At 39.6% G+C, this 22,849-nt stretch overlaps 1 protein-coding gene across 1 annotated transcript in view; it reads left to right on the top strand.

Moving 5' to 3' along the window:
• The window catches only part of LOC140232854 (cytochrome P450 3A24-like), a 62,658-nt gene that overhangs the window by 20,800 nt on the left and 19,009 nt on the right, over positions 1-22,849 (top strand). The window contains exons 4-5 of the mRNA XM_072312967.1: positions 10,618-10,714; positions 20,845-20,961. Coding sequence (XP_072169068.1) covers positions 10,618-10,714; positions 20,845-20,961 — 214 coding nt within the window. The remainder of the gene's footprint in view (positions 1-10,617; positions 10,715-20,844; positions 20,962-22,849) is intronic.

Raw genomic sequence — 22,849 nt, 5'->3', positions numbered from 1 at the left:
GTTTTTGCAAGGCTGTGTTGTCGGTCTTTGATGTACACCTTTTTAATTGTGTCGATAGACACGGAGGCTTCCACATCCAGAATGGCATGTTATTAGGTTTACACACAGTTCTTTTGTAAATCTGGATGGCCTTTGTCCGAAAGATTCTCTTGAGGCTGTATTATTACATAATTCAAATTGCCAGCGATTCTTAAGCCGCTTTTCTATAGGATAGGTATTCTCAATCCTTTCAGCTTTACCGAGAATACATTTCTCGACGTAACATTATAGGTGGCCCTGCATCACAAAACCAAACAAAAGGCGCCAGACACGGATTTTTAGTTAAGGACAGATTCTGAAAGAGCAGACTCTAAGCTATAAAATGATGTATAACTCAATTCAAATGGACTCCCCTAACCTACCGCAATACTGGAAAGAAAGCACACACTCTGGAAGGTCGAAAGAGTTTAGAGTCCTTTGTCCGAATGGTTCTTTTGAGGCGGTGTTTTTACATATTTCAATTGCCAGCAAATCTTAAGCACTTCTTTCATAGGATGATTTGGGGTAATTCTCAACACGTGCTTTCAGTCTAGTCTAGTCTAGTGTAGTCGAGAGCATCTCTCGACGTATGTAACTCTAGGGGCATTTCTCTGAATTCCACTTGGAAGGTCAGAGATGTCCTTTTTTTTTTTGGTGTTTGCACAAATAGTTAAAGGTAGGGAATCCCATTTGCATGCCTCAAATGAAGAGTTGTATAAATACAGTGGTATGTTGAAGAGAGTATCATTTTAGAAACTCCCATAAAGTATTGAAAGTGGAAGGTAACATTTAGTACATTTTTATTGACCGTTAGATTTTGAATTGAATTTTTTTCGGGGCTCACCGTAAATTCCAGTACATTACTAGGCTACCTTTGCAGACCCATGCACTGCATGTGTGTCCATCATGTATTTTGTGAAGAAAGTTCATCAAAACTTACAAACATTCTATATACATTCTTGCCACACACTCTATATGTTATTATATCAGCTCTTATACTTTTAGATTTGTATTTATAGATAAAAAATACAGAAGACTGCAACAAAAGGCTTAAGTGTGGCTGACATACAGAACTACCGAGTAGTTGAGTTTTGTGCATTATTCAAATTGTAGATAACTGTTGACTTCCAAATTTCTCAGCAGTGGCCTAAACAAGTCCCTGAGGTTCACATGTAATGTTTTGCTGCATTTGGGAGGTCTGTAAAAGGTATCCCCTACCTTTAAAGCCTGCAGTGATATTGGGCCGAATGCATAAAACAAGTAATTGCTTGTAAGCAATTGCTTCAAGCAAAGCACAAGCTCGTCTAGTAAAAGGTGTAGCTCAAGCAATTGCTTAAATACATATGCATAATCTTTTGCTTGTGCACATACCTTTTGCTTGCATTCAGCAAGCAATTGCTTAGGGTTCGAACAATAGCGTCACGCCTGTGCGAACACAAGAACAAAGGCGAGTGTGGCAGCATGCATTTGAAAGGGCATGTGTGTGCGGAAACATTTCCTGACATAGCAGAAGAGCTATGAAATGACACTCATAAATGCACACACAGACGCACACACACACAACTATACACACACTCGTATTACTGGCTGATTCCCACCACTGCTTCCGATAGCCCGCATCTGCCAGATCGCACGTGGAGAGACGTCTCCTTGCTCTCCACCGAAGTGAGACATTCTACCTGTTTTTCATCACATTTTGCGTGCTAACCACTGGACATTCCCGTTGTTGAAATGAAAAATTTCTTACTCTACTTAAGAGTAATTTCTTGTAGATTTATACCACTCCTTCACAATTGTTGTCTTTCTTCCATGAATATAAAAATGATACTTAAAATGGAACATCCCAGATAAGCAAAAGCTCAAGCTCATTTTACAGAGCTTGGAAAATCGTAAGCAATTGCTAGCAAGAACTAGCAAAAGGTATGTTTTATGCATACGTTTTTAAGCAAATGCTTGGTCTCTAAGCAATTGCTTGCGGACAGCAAGCAATTGCTTGTACTTGCTAGCAAGAGCTTCTGCTCGCAAGCAATTGCTTGTTTTTATGCATACGGATTCGAGTAAAAGGCTAGCACAAGCAATTGCTAGCGTTTATGCATCCGGCCCAATGACATTCTGTGGGACATCTGCCATTCCTTCAGAGAGGAATTCCTTCACTGATCACGCGGTTGTCAGCACCCACGCGACTGGTACACAGGTCACACAGTTATCCGCAAGTAGAATTTAAGTAGAACGCGTCCAGCAAGTAAGACATGTGCTCTGATTTGCCCGTCCTCAGAAATTGTCCGGTACGCTGGAAAATCCACACACACAAGCCCGTATTAAACTCTACACAATATCACTGCAGGCTTTAAAGGTAGGGGATACCTTTTACAGACCTCCAAAAATGCAGCAAAACATTACATATGAACCTCAGGGGACTTGTTTAGGCCACTGCTGAGAAATTTGGAAGTCAACAGTTATCTACAATTTGAATAATGCACAAAACTCAACTACTCGGTAGTTCTGTGTGTCAGCCACACTTAAGCCTTTTTGTTGCAGTCTTCTGTATTTTTTATCTATAAATACAAATCTAAAAGTATAAGAGCTGATATAATAACATATAGAGTGTGTGGCAAGAATGTATATAGAAATGTTTGTAAGTTTTGATGAACTTTCTTCACAAAATACATGATGGACACACATGCAGTGCATGGGTCTGCAAAGGTAGCCTAGTAATGTACTGGAATTTACGGTGAGCCCCGAAAAAAATTCAATTCAAAATCTAACGGTCAATAAAAATGTACTAAATGTTACCTTCCACTTTCAATACTTTATGGGAGTTTCTAAAATGATACTCTCTTCAACATACCACTGTATTTATACAACTCTTCATTTGAGGCATGCAAATGGGATTCCCTACCTTTAACTATTTGTGCAAACACCAAAAAAAAAAAAAAAAAAGGACATCTCTGACCTTCCAGTGGAATTCAGAGAAATGCCCCTAGAGTTACATACGTCGAGAGATGCTCTCGACTACACTAGACTAGACTAGACTGAAAGCACGTGTTGAGAATTACCCCAAATCATCCTATGAAAGAAGTGCTTAAGATTTGCTGGCAATTGAAATATGTAAAAACACCGCCTCAAAAGAACCATTCGGACAAAGGACTCTAAACTCTTTCGACCTTCCAGAGTGTGTGCTTTCTTTCCAGTATTGCGGTAGGTTAGGGGAGTCCATTTGAATTGAGTTATTCATCATTTTATAGCTTAGAGTCTGCTCTTTCAGAATCTGTCCTTAACTAAAAATCCGTGTCTGGCGCCTTTTGTTTGGTTTTGTGATGCAGGGCCACCTATAATGTTACGTCGAGAAATGTATTCTCGGTAAAGCTGAAAGGATTGAGAATACCTATCCTATAGAAAAGGGGCTTAAGAATCGCTGGCAATTTGAATTATGTAATAATACAGCCTCAAGAGAATCTTTCGGACAAAGGCCATCCAGATTTACAAAAGAACTGTGTGTAAACCTAATAACATGCCATTCTGGATGTGGAAGCCTCCGTGTCTATCGACACAATTAAAAAGGTGTACATCAAAGACCGACAACACAGCCTTGCAAAAACAGGCCACTTTAGAAGTGATGTATACCAAATGGCAAAACTGTTGTCATATATATATATATATATATATATATACATGTATATATATATACGGATGGCTCTAAATCACTCTTCATTTTATGTGCCAACGTATATATGAATATATATACGTTGATGTGCATACTCGTTTTTGTGTTCTGGTTCCCGTGGATTATGTTAAAATGTCTCGTGTATTACTATTATAAAGCGACTCCGAGGTGACTGCATTCTACAAGCTTGGTTTTTTAGCAGTCCCCTCCATTTCCGACCTTTTCTTTGTTATGACTCAGTCACATTTTGTCCTTGTACTTCTTCTACCAAAATATGTTTTTGGTTTCATGTAAACAAAAGACGTGTATTCAAATTTCATTTGGACATGTAAAAGTTACTTTGTACTGACTTTGTGTATATACAATGTCATATTATATGGTTTGGCCGGAAATGAAATAAAAAATGAAATGAAATGAAATGAAACATATCACAGTAAAAGAATGCTATAAGAGTAGAACATTATAATATACTGTTAATGCATTGAATCTTTAAAACATGCTGGCGTCTGACTATGGCAAATATATATCAAAATTACAAAATCATAAATACACAATTGCACAAACCCTACAAATATGTTTGGAGTGGGACATTATTATGTGATGTACATTGTGTACATTATACAGAAACCCAAGGATCACATGTGTGCCAAAGAAGAGCAGGAATAAGAAGAAAAGAATAGAGGTAGAGAAGGATGGAGAGAACACTTGAAAAAAAGAGAGTTCAATAGAAAAGCTGCCTCTGTGGGCACACATGGATTGTAATACAGTGTTGTTATGCAAATATGCATGTACTTGTATGCGAAAACATTCCGTGATCATTCCCAATAAACTAAGATAGAGTGCAACAGTGGATGCTGAATAATACTGGGCCGAATGCATAAAACGTAAGCAATTGCTTCAAGCAAAAGCACAAGCTCGTCTAGCAAAAGGTCTAGCTCAAGCATTTGCTTAAATCCATATGCATAAACTTTTGCTTGTGCTTATACCTTTTGCTTGTCCCGCACAAGCAATTGCTTGCGTTTTCAACAAAAAGGACGTCACGCCTGTGCGAACACAAGAACAAAGGCGAGTGTGATAGCATGTATTTGAAAGGGCATGTGTGTACGGAAACATTTCCTGACATAGCAAATGAGCTATGAAATGACACTCATAAATGCACACCCACAGACCCACACACACATCTATACACACACACGTACTGGCTGATTCCCATCACAGCTTAAAGTAGCCCGGATGTTCCAGATCGCACGTGGAGCGAGGTCTCCTCGCTCTCCACCAAAGTCAGACATCCTACCTGTTTTTCATCAGATTTTGCGTGCTAACCACTGGACATTCCCGTTGCTGAAACAAAAAGTTTTTTACACTGCTTAGGAGTAATTTCTTCTAGATTTATATCCTGCACAAGTGTGGTCTTCCTTTTTTAATATGAAAAATTATACTTAAAAGGGAACATCCCAGTTAAGCAAAAGCTCAAGCTCATTTTACAGAGCTTGGAAAATCGTAAGCAATTGCTAGCAAGAACAAGCAAAAGGTATGCTTTATGCATACATTTTTAAGCAAATGCTTGGTCTCTATGCAATTGCTTGCAGGCAACAAGCAATATTGCTTGTGCTTGCTAGCAAAAGCTTCTGCTAGCAAGCAACTGCTTGTTTTTATGCATACGGATTCAAGTAAAAGGCTAGCACAAGCAATTGCTAGCGTTTATGCATTCGGCCCATTGTGTAGAGTTTAATACGGGCTTGTGTGTGTGGATTTTCCAGCGTACCGGACAATTTCTGAGGACGGGCAAATCAGAGCACATGTCTTACTTGCTGGACGCGTTCTACTTAAATTCTACTTGCGGATAACTGTGTGACCTGTGTACCAGTCGCGTGGGTGCTGACAACCGCGTGATCAGTGAAGGAATTCCTCTCTGAAGGAATGGCAGATGTCCCACAGAATGTCATTGGGCCGGATGCATAAACGCTAGCAATTGCTTGTGCTAGCCTTTTACTCGAATCCGTATGCATAAAAACAAGCAATTGCTTGCGAGCAGAAGCTCTTGCTAGCAAGTACAAGCAATTGCTTGCTGTCCGCAAGCAATTTCTTAGAGACCAAGCATTTGCTTAAAAACGTATGCATAAAACATACCTTTTGCTAGTTCTTGCTAGCAATTGCTTACGATTTTCCAAGCTCTGTAAAATGAGCTTGAGCTTTTGCTTATCTGGGACGTTCCCTTTTAAGTATCATTTTTATATTCATGGAAGAAAGACAACAATTGTGAAGGAGTGGTATAAATCTACAAGAAATTACTCTTAAGTAGAGTAAGAAATTTTTCATTTCCACAACGGGAATGTCCAGTGGTTAGTACGCAAAATGTGATGAAAAACAGGTAGAATGTCTCACTTCGGTGGAGAGCAAGGAGACGTCTCTCCACGTGCGATCTGGCAGATGCGGGCTATTGGAAGCAGTGGTGGGAATCAGCCAGTAATACGAGTGTGTGTATAGTTGTGTGTGTGTGCGTCTGTGTGTGCATTTATGAGTGTCATTTCATAGCTCTTCTGCTATGTCAGGAAATGTTTCCGCACACACATGCCCTTTCAAATGCATGCTGCCACACTCGCCTTTGTTCTTGTGTTCGCACAGGCGTGACGCTATTGTTCGAACCCTAAGCAATTGCTTGCTGAGTGCAAGCAAAAGGTATGTGCACAAGCAAAAGATTATGCATATGTATTTAAGCAATTGCTTGAGCTACACCTTTTACTAGACGAGCTTGTCCTTTTGCTTGAAGCAATTGCTTACAAGCAATTGCTTGTTTTATGCATTCGGCCCATTATCTTGGCTGCATACTGGGACTGCGAAGTACCTGCGTTGGAGTTGCCTGCGAGGTGCTGCCGCTATTAAAGGGCCTCCTACTGGCGTTCTGCGTGGACCACTCCGGGCATCCTTGCGACTCACCTGGAAAAAGTTTTGGTCATGCTCAAAACTTGGCTGCGGTTAAATGGGACTTGCGTGCGCACCTCCGGGCAACTGCCTGTGGCGTACCGTGGGTCAAGACATGAGGGGGGGGGGGGCACCTCGTGGAATAGTAATTTTGTTTGTGCGTGCGTGCGTGTGTATGTGTGGGTGCGCGTGTGTGCGTGCCGCTGTCAGTCTGCAACCTTAATGGGGACTACAATACATAACGGAATGTGATATATTCCACAGCGCAGTCATTGAGCAACATTGTAAGTTTTCCTTACATGGATTATGGAATGACGGTGTGAAACGACAAATTACTGGCAGCAACATCAGGAGAATTGCATAACAATTAAATGCGAGCGAGCGAGCTTGAACATTTTGACATTTTACAGTCCCAAAACTGCCGTTTGTAGCTATATTTTTTCGCTTTGGAAATTAAAGGGGGCGCACCGGGCGCAACTGCTGGCAATTACTGGCAGCAACATCAGGAGAATGGCATAACGATTAAATGCGAGAGAGCGAAGCGAGCGAGCTTAAAAGTTTTGACGTTTTACAGCCGTTTGTAGCTATAGTTTTTTTTTTTTCGCTCTGGAAATTAAAGGGGGGGGGGGCGCACCGGGCTCAACTGCTGGCAACATCAGGAGAATGGCATAACGATTAAATGCGAGCGAGCTTGAAAATTGTTATTTTTTTTTTCTACAGTCCCAAAACTGCCGTATGTAGCTATATTTTTTCGCTTTGGAAATTAAGGGGGAGGGGGCACCGGGCTTAACTGCTGGCAATTACTGGCAGTAACATCAGGAGAATGGCATAACGATTAAATGCGAGCGAGCTTTAAAATTTTGACATTTTACAGTCCAAAAACTGCCGTTTGTAGCTATTTTTTTCACTTTGAAAAATTACGGGGGGGGGGGGGGGAGGGGCGGCGCACCGGGCGCAACTGCTGACAATTACTGGCAGCAACATTAGGAGAATGGCATAGCGATTAAATGCGAGCGAGCTTGAAAATGTTAACATTTTTAGTCCAAAAACTGCCGTTTGTAGCTATATTTTTTCGCTTTGGAAATTAAGAGGGGGGGGGGGGGGCGGATCCGCCACTGGTAGTCAAGGGTGTCGGTTTATGTTCATGATTGGGGGAGGTATGACCAGCGAGGGGGCGTCGAAGTGACCAAGCGGGGAAAGGATGTCCAAAATCTGCACTTTAGAGCATCCCCTAATTGTTGTGTGTGTGTGTGTGTGTGTGTGTGTGTGTGTGTGTTACATACATGGAAAAGTTAAGAAATAGCCCAGGTCAAGTCTTATTATGGCAATGCAAGGCATTTTAATATTATAGTATGTAAAGCAACACTGCAAAATCAATGGGCCTGATGCATAAGCGCTAGCAATTGCTTGTGCTAGCCTTTTACTCGAATCCGTGTGCATAAAAACAAGCAATTGCTTGCGAGCAGAAGCTCTTGCTAGCAAGTACAAGCAATTGCTTGCTATCCGCAAGCAATTGCTTAGAGACCAAGCATTTGCTTAAAAACGTATGCATAAAACATACCTTTTGCTAGTTCTTGCTAGCGATTGCTTACGATTTTCCAAGCTCTGTAAAATGAGCTTGAGCTTTTGCTTATCTGGGACGTTCCCTTTTAAGTATCATTTTCATATTCATGGAAGAAAAACCACAATTGTGAAGGAGTGGTATAAATCTACAAGAAATTACTCCTAAGTAGAGTAAGAAATTTTTCATTTCAACAACGGGAATGTCCAGTGGTTAGCACGCAAAATTTGATGAAAACAGGTAGGATGTCTCACTTCGGTGGAGAGCAAGGAGACGTCTCTCCACGTGCGATCTGGCAGATGCGGGCTATTAAAGCAGTGATGGGAATCAGCCAGTAATACGAGTGTGTGTATAGTTGTGTGTGTGTGCGTCTGTGTGTGCATTTATGAGTGTCATTTCATAGCTCTTCTGCTATGTCAGGAAATGTTTCTGCACACACATGCCCTTTCAAATGCATGCTGCCACACTCGCCTTTGTTCTTGTGTTCGCACAGGCGTGACGTCCCTTTTGTTGAAAACGCAAGCAATTGCTTGTGCGGGACAAGCAAAAGGTATAAGCGTGTGTGTGTGTGTGTGTGTGTGTGTGTTTGTTTTTTTCAGATGAGCGTTGTTATGATCACTATACCGCTATGTCAGGTTCCAGCTCACACATGCCCCTATGAAATACCTAATACGAAACACGCCTGTGTTCTCAGACGTACAGTGTGCGCACAAGCGTAATGCTATTGTTCGAACCCTAAGCAATTGCTTGCTGAATGCAAGCAAAAGGTATGTGCGCAAGCAAAAGAATATGCATATGTATTTAAGCATTATTGCTTGAGCTACACCTTTTACTAGACGAGCTTGTGCTTTTGCTTGAAGCAATTGCTTACAAGCAATTGCTTGTTTTATGCATTCGGCCCATTCTCTCAAATCGGCGTGCGCCAAGTACGTAGGCTCGTGGGAAGTCCTTCTCACAACGCTCGATCTGAAGAAGCCTGCAGAGCCAGCAGGCGAAAGTCTTATCAAGTAAAGGTAATTTCCATTGATTGTGATAAAACGAACGCTCATCCAGTTGATTTTCCAATCAGATGAACCTTTTCAGCGAACAATAATATAGGTTTTCCCGGCCAATTTCGCACTTTTTTAAAGTCCAATAATTTCTTATTGCTGCATTCAATTTGATGATGATGTTCGGTATTTCAATTTTATTATCTCTTCATTCAAAATCATTTTGGAGCTTTTAAATTACCTTTAATCTCCTTCTGATTAACACTTTTTACATTTAAATTCGTAAAACAAGCACCATTTAGTTATCCGTTCAATCAATTTTAAATGATATAGTCACCTGATCACGTGCATGCTGCGCTCGTTCATTCGAATTCATTTTTGGGCTTCCAATTTAGCATCTTTTGCTTTCAATTTAGCACACATGCTTATGCGTTGGTTCTTCCTCTATTTTATACAACATAGTTGTTGTTTTGTAAGCAACATTACGCTTCATATTTTCGTACTTATATTGGAGATTTTGGCAACACTTTTTTCTTTTCAATGTTCTTATTGAGTCTCCCAGTCCGAATATGTGGCAACAACTTCTATGGTCGTTGAGCGCTTTATTCTGAGTGTGTCGACCAGTTTCTAGGAAGTCAAGGTTATGATTATCAAATGTTCCTATCATTCTTTCTCTGTCTTCTTGAAATATACGTCTGTATCTAACTACACTGTAGTTCGTGTAATGTCATGACTGTAAGGAGATGAAGTTAGTCTGTCGTATTGGTACATGTAGGCCTTTAAGAAAGGAAAGTGTAGTCACAGAACAAACTCGAGCTTTATCGGGTCAAAAATGTTACCTTTACTGCTTAACAGTGAGTGGATGAAACAAAAAAGTCACACAGAAATGCACACATGAAAATGTTCTCACCTATTAATAACGACGTTAATTTGAATGAAAATGTTCGGAATTTGACTGTCCATTTGGGAAATTGAATGACTCAAGTACCCTTTTCGGCGAGTGGTGGCGAATTTGAATGAACGTAAAATACCAGCCAATTTGAATGCCCTTTTTACGAATTTGAAAGCCACATGTGCAAATTTCATTGATCGAAATGCTAAATTGAAGGCACAATGTTGCAATTTCGAATGACAGACTGCAATGGACTGTGCGATAACGAGGGGTTTTTGCTTTATTGAATGAACATTCTGTCAAATGGACTGACAAATGTGCGAAAGTGGCCGGGAAAGCCGATGGTGATGATGATAACAATAATAATAATAATAATAATAATAATGATAATAATAATAATAATAATAATAATAATAATAATAATAATAATGATAATAATAACAATAATAACAATTATGAGAGGAGTATGATGTAAGATGTAAGGAAGATGGCTTACGATATAGGAGGAACAAACTTTCTTCAAATATGGTGGCATGGTCACAGGTTCTATATATGCTCAAATTCGTTATAGGATGTTCGCCTTTACCATTCCCGCCTTGGTTGTCGCGGAGGTGGACATGCTGCAGCACATCATGGTGAAGAATTTCAGTAAATTTAACAGCAGAGAAGTAAGTATTTGATTTGATTCGATTCGATTCTATATTTCCGCTTATTTACATACATTTTACATACAAATTATCACTTATGATATTCAGAAAACGAAGTATATGCTTTTAAGTCTATAGAAGCTGAGATTGAATATGATAATGATAGAAACAGATGTAACATTTGATGACGATCATTTAAAACATGTATTTCATATAAAATTTCTCGGTATCACAGTGGACGATAAACTGTTGCGGACTCCTCATATCTTCAACATTAGTAAAATAATTGGGCTTGATATTGGCATTATTAACAGACTTAAATCGAACATCCCACTGTCCACTTAGTTGACGTAGTATTTTTCCTTAACATTACCTTATCTTAATTACGAAACTATAGCACGTGGTAGTGCCCATCAAACTTTATTAAACTTTTGTTATTACAAAAAGACGCTTCGTATCATTTGTGGCGTTTCCCCACGTTCCCATGCAGATCCATTATTTACTAAACATAACATTTTAAAGATCAAAAATTTGTTTTCCTTTCAACTGCGTCAGCAAATGCATTTCCCAGCACTTTCAACTCAATGTTTCCACGAAATCAATCTTTTCATAATTATCCCACTAGGCGATATGATAAGTTTCATTTACAATCCTGATATCTTTATTAGCTCAGAATACATTTATACAACATCTGCCCTGGATTTTGGAATTCTTGAAGCTGTGATATTATATTCCATCCTTGTATTTTTTTAAGCGCAAGTTGGGACTTTTTTTGTTAAATTCCTACTGAATATTCATTATTCATTAGCTAGCTGGTCTCTAGAACCTAATGGCCCGAATTCACGAAGGTGGTATAAATGAAACCATGGTTTAAACCATGGACAAAAACCATGGAGTGCCAAGTGTTGCACGGAATATTTCGTTACGAAATTGGTCATTTCGTGGACAAAATGACCGTTTCGTTAACGAAATTATCATTTAGTGGACGAAATGTTCATTTAGTTTCAAAATGTTGTCATTTCGTTACAAAATAATCATTGCATCGACGAAATGACTGATTTCGTTACGAAATGTTCCATGCGACACTTGGCGCTCCATGGTTTTTGTCCATGGTTTAAACCATGGTTTCATTTGTACCACCTTCGTGAATTCGGGCCAATGGGTTCATCGTCAATCATTGAATTCATCATGGTGTAATGCATCACATCATCTTATTTGAGTAAAGCTTCTCAGCTGCTTGCAGCCACCAGCGGTCCGAAGCACCTCAATTCCCTTTTCCGATCTTGATGTTCAGCGTGTGGGCTTTTCCTTTCTTTCTTTCCTTTCTTCCCATTATTCTGCTGTGCCTTTTTTCAATGGTATACCCTTCAGTCAAGTCAAGTCATGTTGTTGTGCTTGTCCTGCTCTTGTTCTGCCCTGTCTTGTTCCGTCCTGTCTTTGTAAGCAAATATTTTCATAAGAATCCTTCGAGTAGTTCACGGTATGTGATACAAGCATGCTTTTCAGTAGACTTCTCAATTCTTGTTTTTTTTCTGTTAACATAACTTTGTATTTTGCTGCTTTGCATGTATATTTTATTTGTTCAGCACTATCTATGAATTGAATTGTTGATAGTATACTTATTTTGTAAAAATACGTTGTGTACAATGTTGTATAACAAAAGTATGTTCGCTGTACAATGAATAATGCAGAGGACTACAGCTTAAGTAATCCCCTCCTAGATTATGTGCAAAAATGTAAACCTGAACTGTATGTCGTGAAAATATTTGGAACTTAACTCTCACTACAAAGCCGATTTTATCATCTTTCCTATCGCTTGCGACAAATGAAACTGATATGGTATAATTTTCGAGTATAGTTCTTTATTCATTTCTATGTCAGATTAGTGTAAAGTCATGTAAAAACGAGTAATTTTTATTTTTATTTCATCAATTTTTGTACAGTTTTTATTCGCACATCCCCGTGTCTATACTATTAATGTGCCGCTTGTTTTCTAAGAAGGGACGGCGAAAAGCAATTACCATCATAAAGACCTATCTTCCTTTGAGAGTGACGAGTCATGATGCAATGCCACATGAATCAATTGTCTTCCTATCTGTTAAGCAGCTCCAGTTTAGCAAATACTTCTAATATTTCTGAGTGGCGGCATGAAACATGGGATCAAAGGGAATGAGACTGTTGTTACTCCATTTCTCAAACCTCCTTGGTAGGATTTGCTTCCAGCCCGTATACATATTACGTACAAGAAAAAAAATATATATGTTTCACTTAATGCGTATCTTTTACTGTAGAGTTCCATTTAAAGTGTAATCTCAAAGCCATTCATCGCAATGGAAACAAGATCTATTCAACCCCTTCTTTAAATCTCAAACTCAACCTAACATTTATATTAATGATTATAAAAGTTGAACAGTCCATAAAGTAAAGGGGGCGCTGTATGGCTTATAGTAGGTAAGAATCCCGACTCCCAATCGGAGGCCTCGAGTTTGATTCCTGCCCATTGCTCGTCCCTGGACGAAATATTTTACCCACCATGGCCCTCTCTATACTCAGGTGTATAAATGGGTACATGGCAACGCTATATAGGCACTGCTATAGTGATAATAATGGCAGGGCCCTCTGGTAGAGCAGTGGCAACCCTGAAGAGACTATACCCTAGATAAAGGAGACCGTATTATCATGAATTGTTATTATTATTATTATTATTGTTATTATTATCATTGTTATTATTATTATTTATAATTATTATTATTTGTAATTATTATTATTATTATCATCATTATTATCCTTGTAATTATTATTATTATTATTATTATTATTATTATTGATATAAAGGGAAATTTGCAGAATCGAGAAAAATGTGAACAATCCATGCGCAATTTCTATTCGCCCATCCCCGTGTCTTTGCCTTTATAATACCGCTGATCTTTTATAATAGGGATGGTGAAAAGTAATTTACTATCATAAAGACATCATATTCCTTAGAAAGTTGGTCATTATGCACTGAGACATAAATCAGTTATTTGTTTTCCTGTGTGTGAGACAGATCCAGTTTGGTGCATAGCCTACTTCTTCTTTTTTATTTTTGAGTGGCGGCAGAACACATGGGTTCAAAGGGAATGCCGCTGTTTTGAATCCATCTCGTAAACCTCCTTAGTTGAACCAGGGAGGTGGTTGAACAACAGTGGTATTTCAATAACTCAGCATGATCATTGAATCCATTAATAACAATAATAATAATAATAATAATAACAATAATAACAATAATGACTTATTTACCCAGGGTAGCCTCCTCAGTGTTGCCACTGCTCTACCAGAGGGCCCTGCCATTAATTACTACCCTCGCGTTGCCAGGAACCCATTTAAACACCTGGGTCGAGAGGAACATCGTGGGTAAAAACATCTTGTCCAAGGATGTAAACACTGGGCGGGATTCGAACCCAGGTCCTCTGAGTCTTATCCACTATGCCACAGCGCCCCCAGAGGAAATTATTATAATTAAACCATCCATTCATGGTTTATTCAAACCCGGTTATCCTATACCACTTCAGTAACTCATGCATTTTGGCCCGCTCCTCTTCCGAGCTAAGTTAGCTCGCGCCAACCAGTAAAAATTGCGTTCAGTAACTATAAGAGCCGCGCTACTTTTACGATGACCCCATTCATAATCTCCGTCACGTAAGGGATAACTGCCACGGCAACTGAACGCGTCATGGACACAGCGGAAGTGCATTTTCGCGCGATATCAAATTGATGTGCGTGCTGCGCGCTTATGAGCTGAGCAGCGTAAACTGTGACCTTTGGCCGTGAAAGGAATTTTGGCCCGTGCCTGCCGATCAGCGCCAGGCCCGCTCCTGGTCCGCCCCTGGTGCTAGCTGCAGTAGCGCCAAACTAGTCCGCACCTGGCCCGACCCGCTTTGGCCCGACCCACTCATAAACTAAAAAATTTTCGACTTGGCCCGCTCCTGGTTCGAGCCAATAAAGTTATTGAAAGGGGTATCAAAGTGTTAGCGGTCCGAGTTTTGATTAGTTACTTTAAATCACGTAGGAGATGATATACTATGTTACACAAAATATTTGCCGTTACGGACATTACATCTTTTGGACACGATTATTTACCTCCATGTGGATATTTTCAAAAATTCATGAATTTGAGCAGAAAGTTTCTTCTGAACCGAGTGTTCAGGTCCTGTTTAATAAGTTGTAGCTTGATTGTATACAACAGTTTCAGAATTTACTCCACAGGTTCACAAAATGTAGTGTTACGCACATTACACTTTTAGCGTTACGGACATTACAACTTTGTTCACTTTTTAAAGTCCTGATGTTCATACTTCCACCCAGTTGTTAGACAAAACTAGTATTAGTTTTTGTCCATTCTTAAGCATCAACTATAACCTTGATATGAATTCTGAAGTGTTGACGAATATGGAATAATGAGAATGAAAGATTGTGAGTCAAAGATTGATTTTTTGAAACAAAATATATGTATTTATACATATTGCCCCCAAATGATTTTTTTTTTGTGTGTGTGAGAAAAAGAATGGCTTTATGTACACTTCAGTTGTATCAAAATACCACTCAAATGAAAGAATTTGACAAGTTCTTGCATTTAATACTAAATTTGTCCCTGTAGCCCTTATATTTTTCAAATTATTGCAGATTTATGATTTTTAGGAAAAGTAACATTTTTAGTGGAATTGTCCTGTTTTTATCTCGTCAATTGCGCCCTCTGTAATTCATCCTGAGGTTAGCGCATCTATATGGCAAAGAAGTTCGATCGATCGATTGTCACATTTACACGTCTTTTCAAGACCTTAAGCAGCGTTTACACTTTGGCGAGTTGACATGGCGAGCTATGGCGAGTTAAGGCGAGTTGCCAAAATGAGGCACTCGCGATAACTCGCGTGAAGCTCACCATGTAACTCGGGATAACTCGCGACAACTCGGCATGGCTCGGCGGAGCTCGTTCAAGCTCGGGACAACTCTCTTTGAAGTCGTGAGCAGTCCCAAAATATTTGAACATGTTCAAAATTTTTGCTAACTCGCTGTAACTCGTGCTGAACTCAGCTAGACTCGTTATATACTCGCGGTACTCGCAATAACTCGAAAGAAGCTCGAGATAAACTCGTAATAACTCGTAATAACTCGCCATATTTGAGTATACGCGAGTGCATTCCGAGTTTACTAGAGCGAGATACGAGCACTGCGATCGTATTACGAGTGAAGGAGAGGTGCCCGCGAGATTAGCGCGAGTTCAGATCGAGCACCACGAGTTACAGCGAGTTTCGTATGAGTTTAGTCAGATTGCGTTGCAAATGCACATTGACATGCCAGCTGAATAATAAATATCCAGTGTTCTATATTTTTCCATATATATTTTAAAATGAGAGCACATTTTAATCGACTCACGCATGTACACGTATACTTTTAAAACGGCCATTGTCACTGTATTATTACAACTAGCAAAAATAGGAGAGGAATATGCCCCGACCCAAGAGATCCAAGAGTTGTGGCCATTCAGGTAGTTAAACACCGAAAGAATAATGTCATTCAAACAAGGGTAGAAGTAGAAGAAGTGCAGAAAGAGAAAATGGAGACGGAAGAGGAGATCAATGACGAGCAGAGACAGGTAAAAGAACAAGACACCAAACTAGACCAGGTCCAAGCTCAAACTACTGAGCATCAGGCCTCGCCTGTCGAACTGGTTGAGGAGGAAAATGAACCCATTTTTCTCCACTCGCAAGGTTCTCCGTCTGGCACGCCAGGGAAGACGGAAAAAAAAAGAACAAAGAAGTCCACCCCAAACAAGAAGTCCACCCCTAAGAAGTCCACCCCGAAGAGACGAAGAACACCTCACTGCATACACATTCACTGAAGAGCAAGAAGTAGAATAAGCAGAGTGGTACAGAGATCACGATTGTCTGTATAACAGGCGACTAAAGTCATACAAGGATACTGCAAAGAAGACAACGCTTATCGAAGAGAAGGCCAAGGAGTACGATCCGGTGTGCTCCGGTAAGTGAAGATGAATATTAATATCTATTATTATTATTATCATTATTTTTTTTTGGGGGGGGGGGGGCTCTGGCGGCAAAACGGAGTTTCGCTAAATATATTTTGTTGAATTCATTACCATGATTATTACTATGATTATGATTGCCATAATTATCGAAAATCCTGTAAACAACTGACAACATGACATGCATAATATTTAGTCCTGAAAATTTTGACCCCCATATTTCGTTTATCCCGTTAGCTAGCTATATACTTTACTGTATGAGAAACAAGAATTTAATAAAGTTATTTGTTTCTTTCCATTAATTTATGTGATCTAAATTCCCAGTGTTCGATTTTTTTTTTCAGTTGAACAGCTGAACCATTTCCTCAAGTCTATGAGGACACAGTACAGCCGTCTGACGAACCCAAAGTCTGGAAAGGGGACCAGAGACACACCTTACAGTGAGAGAGATCAGTGGATTCTCAATACATTCCGCGTCCTGGAGGGACATATTGTGGGGATAAAAGGGAGAACATTGGGAAGGGTAAATATGCATTTGATTTTATTAAGATCTGTAATAAGCTACATTTAAACAAAATATAGAAATCGCCATCGTGTGTCTTTCTTGTAAAAGATGTTGATCGAGTGATTTACTTATTTTTTGCAGACCTCTAAAGGACAAGTAGCATCCCAACCGAGAGAAGACGAATTAAATACTCTTCCCCCGACCAGGATACTGAGACTGATGGGCATGATGACAGCAATAAGAATGACCACAGACCACCCAAGAAGCTGATGACCCCCAGCAGAGCATGAAGCTGGTTCCTCTTACACCAACTTATCAATTGTTGGCAAGGGCAAGGGCAAAATGAAAGGGAGGTGTACAACCCCCAAGGTGGCCTCTGAAGAAGCCAAGGACAGAGAACTGCTGGAAAAGGTGAATGTGGGGTGAATTGTTGTAAAGGAAAGAGAGTACGGATCGAGTAATACATGTATTTTATGAACATTTATTTTTTGATACAAGTACATGTACGAATAACAAAAATGACTAATCCACCATATTGTTAGAGGGTAAAACTCCGTTCGTGTGTTTATCATGATAACGCCATGATATTTAAAACCGGTGAAAAGGATACTCAACACGTATATCCATTAAGGCCACTGCAACATTGTGGTTGGTCGATTTTTAAAAATATTCTTAAAATGAGCTGCATGGCCTGCCTAATTATGTTCAGATTGATTAAAACAACCAAGAATATGAAAATAACGAACGACACACATTCACTACCAAGATGTTTATAATCTTTTTTATTATTATCTGCTACAGTAATAATTCCAGAACAGTAGGGTGAAGTTTTAGGTTTTCACCTTTTGAAGCACTAAATGATTCCTGTGAAGCATAATTTTTTCAAAGGTTAACTTTTACATCCCAACATATATTCTGAAAACATGTAAGGACATGCAGCCCAGATTTTTTTAATGAAAATTGTAATTATCATCTGATAGAATAATAATTCCAGTACAGTTGTCCATGAGGTGAAGTTTTAGGTTTTCACTCTGGAAGGACAGAATGCTTACTGTGAAGCATAATTATGTTTAATGTAACTCTTACATCCAAACATATATTCTGAAAGCACTTTGACATGCAGCTCATTTTTTAACTGAACATAATGTTAAATACATGTATTACCTCTAACATCAAAACAAGAGATTAAACACGTAAATTGCGATTGACCACACAGAAACCTTATTTCTTTGAGTTAACTCCGTCAAAGTAAAATTATATGCATGCTTTCACGATAGGCATTTCTTTAAATTTACATTTTCGTCAACCAGTTGTATCCGAGTAATTGGAAATATTTAATCTCAATGTTATAAAGGAGTTACTTACTTTTAACATGTGAATTTCAAACTGTTCTCAATTTCGCTGATATTGTATTTTTTTATATATTCACCTACATATTTATGTTTGAATTAATATGGCAGATGTTAAGGAATAAAGATTCGCAAGTACATTTTAACACTCGATATTAAAACAAGCTTTGAACACTAAGTGTTGCAGTGAACAAAAATTTTGATCAGGCATTGTCCCATACACTAACATGAATTAAAATAACGCACAAAATTATTACTGAAATTATTCAGTTCTTGGGTTTTTTTTCTGGGATACATTAATAGGTGATTAAACATTATGATAATGAACATTGTTCTGTATTAAAGAAAAGGAACAGTAAAGTGCTACATTACTGTCATTAATCTCAAGATCTCAAAATATGTTTTATTACGTGTGCAGAACATTTTGGTTAACTGTGATTTTTTTGTTTTTTGTTTCAGTAATCTCGAGATAATTTCGTGATACCGTATAATTCCTGGTTAACTGCTCAATAACTTACTAGTTTTGTGTAACATGGTGAAATATAAACGATGTACCCTTATGAGTATTGAAGTGACTGGTATCCTTTTATTATGTTGTAGCTCCTCCAGCGAGCAGATGAGGTCAGAGATCTACGAAGGTCTTCTTTCGCCTTGTCATATCCCCCCGCAAGACCGTCCAGGTCTTCACCAGCTAACTCCGCCATCAGCGTCTCATAGTGTCCGTACTTTGGCCTCCTCAACAACCAGGGTCTTGTCCAAAACCTCCTTTGAAGCATTTTGGTCCTCTCTTGAGCATCTCTTTTTCTGCGGCGCCTCCTTGACAACAGGGTCGCACCAATCGTGCAGAAGATCAGGGTCTCTTCTTCTTCAAGCAGAGCGAAAATGCTTCTGGCATCCATCTTTGAGCGCCAAAAATGTGCATTTCCCGCCCTTCGATCGTGTAAAACTCTTATTACTCGTAATAAAATCTTGACAACTCGTTTAAAGCTCGCTTTAAGTCGTATAAAGGTCACTGCAACTCATAACAAGCTCGGTATGTCTCGTTTCGAGCTCGGTTCACTCGTACAGCGAGCGTAGTGAACTCGGCGTTGAGTCTTATATCACTTATGCAAATTCCAGAAAAAAAATTACATTTCGCGCGAGTTTGTGCGAGTTAACGCGAGTTGGAGCTCGCACAGTTCGCGCACGACTCGCGATCCAACTCGCCAAAGTGTAAACGTTGCTTATATTATGAGAATGTCTGCACAGTACATCCAACACATCTGCACCTTTTGAGAATGAATCACTCAAAAATGTATGTCTTTCAGTTTAATACAGGGATATTACAATTTAGTTACCAAAATGAAGTTCTGAGGGGAGTCTATGATAAAACCGTGTTCAAAATAAGGTGGTATAGGAAGGTATTCAAAATTGATGTTTGTCTGTGCGCATGACACAGGCGAAGTGAAAACAGCCCGCTTTTAAAATTGTCCTCATACAAACAACCTCGCGCTGTGAATCTTAGTCTTGGCATGTAGTTCAAACATTCATAGAATGAAAGACTGCCGTTGGTTATGGAGATCAAAGGTCAAGATGAAGGTGGCGACAGACTCATAGTTCAAGTTTGTTGATCGGACTATGTGCTCTTTTTAGGAAGTGTAATTTCTTTATGCTTGTATGTGTTCACAAATTAGAAAGAAGTATGACCATATAACGTATTTTATAATCTTATGGAAACACTTGAATATCATATATTGTATTACGTATGATGTACATACTCTGTATTAAGCTTCCAACATGGAGGCTTAGTTCCGATGAAAGAAAATGCATTTGTTCCAGACGAAGTTCTAAAGGAACTTTACACCTCCCATTTTCGGACATTATGGACCTCTGTCACACATGATAACGGGGGCGGATCCAGGAATTCCGTAAAAGGGAGGGGGGGGGGGGGATATTTCTGGTGCTACTTCCGGGTTTCATCTCATTTTTTCCTTTTTATTCCTTTTGTTTTAACAACCAATTGAGGTGGCGCGCCTCTTGTGGATCCGCCACTGGAAAAGATGCGCGGCACATATACTTGTGACTGCTTATGACTATTGACAAAACTGGGCAACGGAAAGGATGCTAGAGAACATACCATGATATGTGTTGATATAATGTTGCAACAACACGTCTTTTACATATAAACTAAAAGATGAAGATGATGATGATTGAATCGTTTCTATGAAAATACTGTTTGCTAATGTCAATGTTCACTTTGATGCGTGCGATACACCATCGGCACTATTGTCCCCAGACATTCCAGCACAAGAACGAAGAGCTTAAACATGGCGTCTCAGCCCTGGAGGGTGAACGGTGGAAAAGGGTGCGAAACGTCCTCACGCCAGCCTTTAGTGCCTCCAAGATGAAGCTTGTAAGTGTAACCAGTTTCAATGTAGGCCTATACTTACAAGGGGGTGATCCCATGAGATTCACACCCACTACTCACACGACCCATGAGCTTGACACTACGAAAAAGTCCACGAGACATGCAGCCATTGAGCTACACATCAAGTAAAACAGGCCCACTTTTACTAGGTAGGCACCGATTAAAACAGGCCGATGAGCTGCACACTGGGGCAAATTGGGGTTATGACTTCGACCTTTGGCAAATAAAGGCTCACTATCTCAACATAAAGCGAAAAGGCCCATGTGGTCGATGGTGCGTAGGGGAACCCGGGGCAAAGTTGACCAAAAATGTTTGTCCAGCCAAAACGGGAATTCAAAGCAGAGTTAAGCAAGATTTTTTTTTTTTTAACTATTACCTGAGGACTACCGCTAACAAATGGCAGTAAAATTTCTTTTCAAATTATCAGTTTTATCAGTTACTGTGAATTTGAAAAAAAAAAAAAAAACCAAGTATGAAAATTTCACTTACAATGGAATACAAAACGCAAGGCATGCGGAGTGCGTGGAAACGTACCAAACTTCATTTTACCCCCAAGCCCATCACTGAGTTAACATGTTCCTTCTTGCCCCGCCTACTTTGTCCCAACCATGTATAATTTTTCCCGACATGCATCACTGTGACGTCGGCCAATATTTGCTAGCCCTGATACCACACCACGATTTATGGAAGCTTAAATTACTTTGTATTACTTTATATGGAAATAAAATCATTTTGAACTGAATTGATTTCAAATCCATGCATCGTTGTTACCATGATTTTCGAGATACTATTTCAGATAAGCATAATAATTTGGCATAAATTATATAATCATCAATCGTTGGTTTTGAGGTACAGTGTATGCAAGACAGATATTTTCCCGGAAGACACGCATACTATTATATTTATTTACACAGCTCTGATATCAAAAGATGGAGCATCCGTAGAGGTATCTTGGTGCATGAGCGTTAGCTTCAAGACTGAATATATTTAGGTTTAATGGGGGTGTTTCACTTTGCCCTGTGTTCCTCTTTGCCCCCGGTTCCCCTACATCAAGCCTCGTAATGTAATGTCGAGCTTGTGGGTATTTTTTTTTTGTCTATAGTTATAGTGTCGAAGCTTGTGAGTCTTGTTTGCCTAAAGTTTGCCTGCAGCTTTAAGCCCGTGGACGGTAAAGATCATGGACCTATTTTATAGCTGATGTTGATGTATCATTGGTTTTGTTCTCTCAGTGTGTAGCTCTTGTGCCGTATGACTCTAGTGGGATGAATGACTTGGCTGTATGACCCTTGGGTGTTGAGCTCATGACGTGGACCTTAATAGTTAAAGAATGGGTAGCGTGAGGATATTATTGTGCCCAAAGGCTGGTTCTGCTCGCATTTACAACATCATGTACATTCGAGAATCCCCGTAACGAATGGTGTAGGGGGACTATACACACAGCTTTATCACTGGTCTCCCAGCCAAGGATAGACTGGAGTCGACCGTTGCTGATGAGAGTTCATTTCGATGCACTATTCGCTGACACGTGGATGACGGGCGCTATTCATGGAGTTTTAGTATCCCCCAGTGAACAGCGAATAAAGATCGATTCAATCGGACCACCCGTGTTTCCTCCACACTACAAAATCGTGAGGAAACCCGAACATACAATAAATGTTGGGATAGGACGAATACCATGCCATTATGAAAACTTTCCCCCAATTTTGGACACAGGCCTTCCGAGGAACAACGTGTGTGCACGTTCAGGTCACCGGGTCGCACCGGGTCACGTCGTTTACTCGTCTCACGCTTGAACGGAGATAAAGCGACCGGGCGTTTCCATTATCAAAACAGGGGTTCGCTGCATTGCGCGGGGGGGGGGGGGATTTCATAA

The sequence above is a fragment of the Diadema setosum genome, chromosome 9 (genome assembly GCF_964275005.1).
Source record: "Diadema setosum chromosome 9, eeDiaSeto1, whole genome shotgun sequence".
Lineage (NCBI taxonomy): Eukaryota > Metazoa > Echinodermata > Echinoidea > Diadematoida > Diadematidae > Diadema > Diadema setosum.
This window is presented reverse-complemented; position numbering and strand designations above follow the sequence as displayed.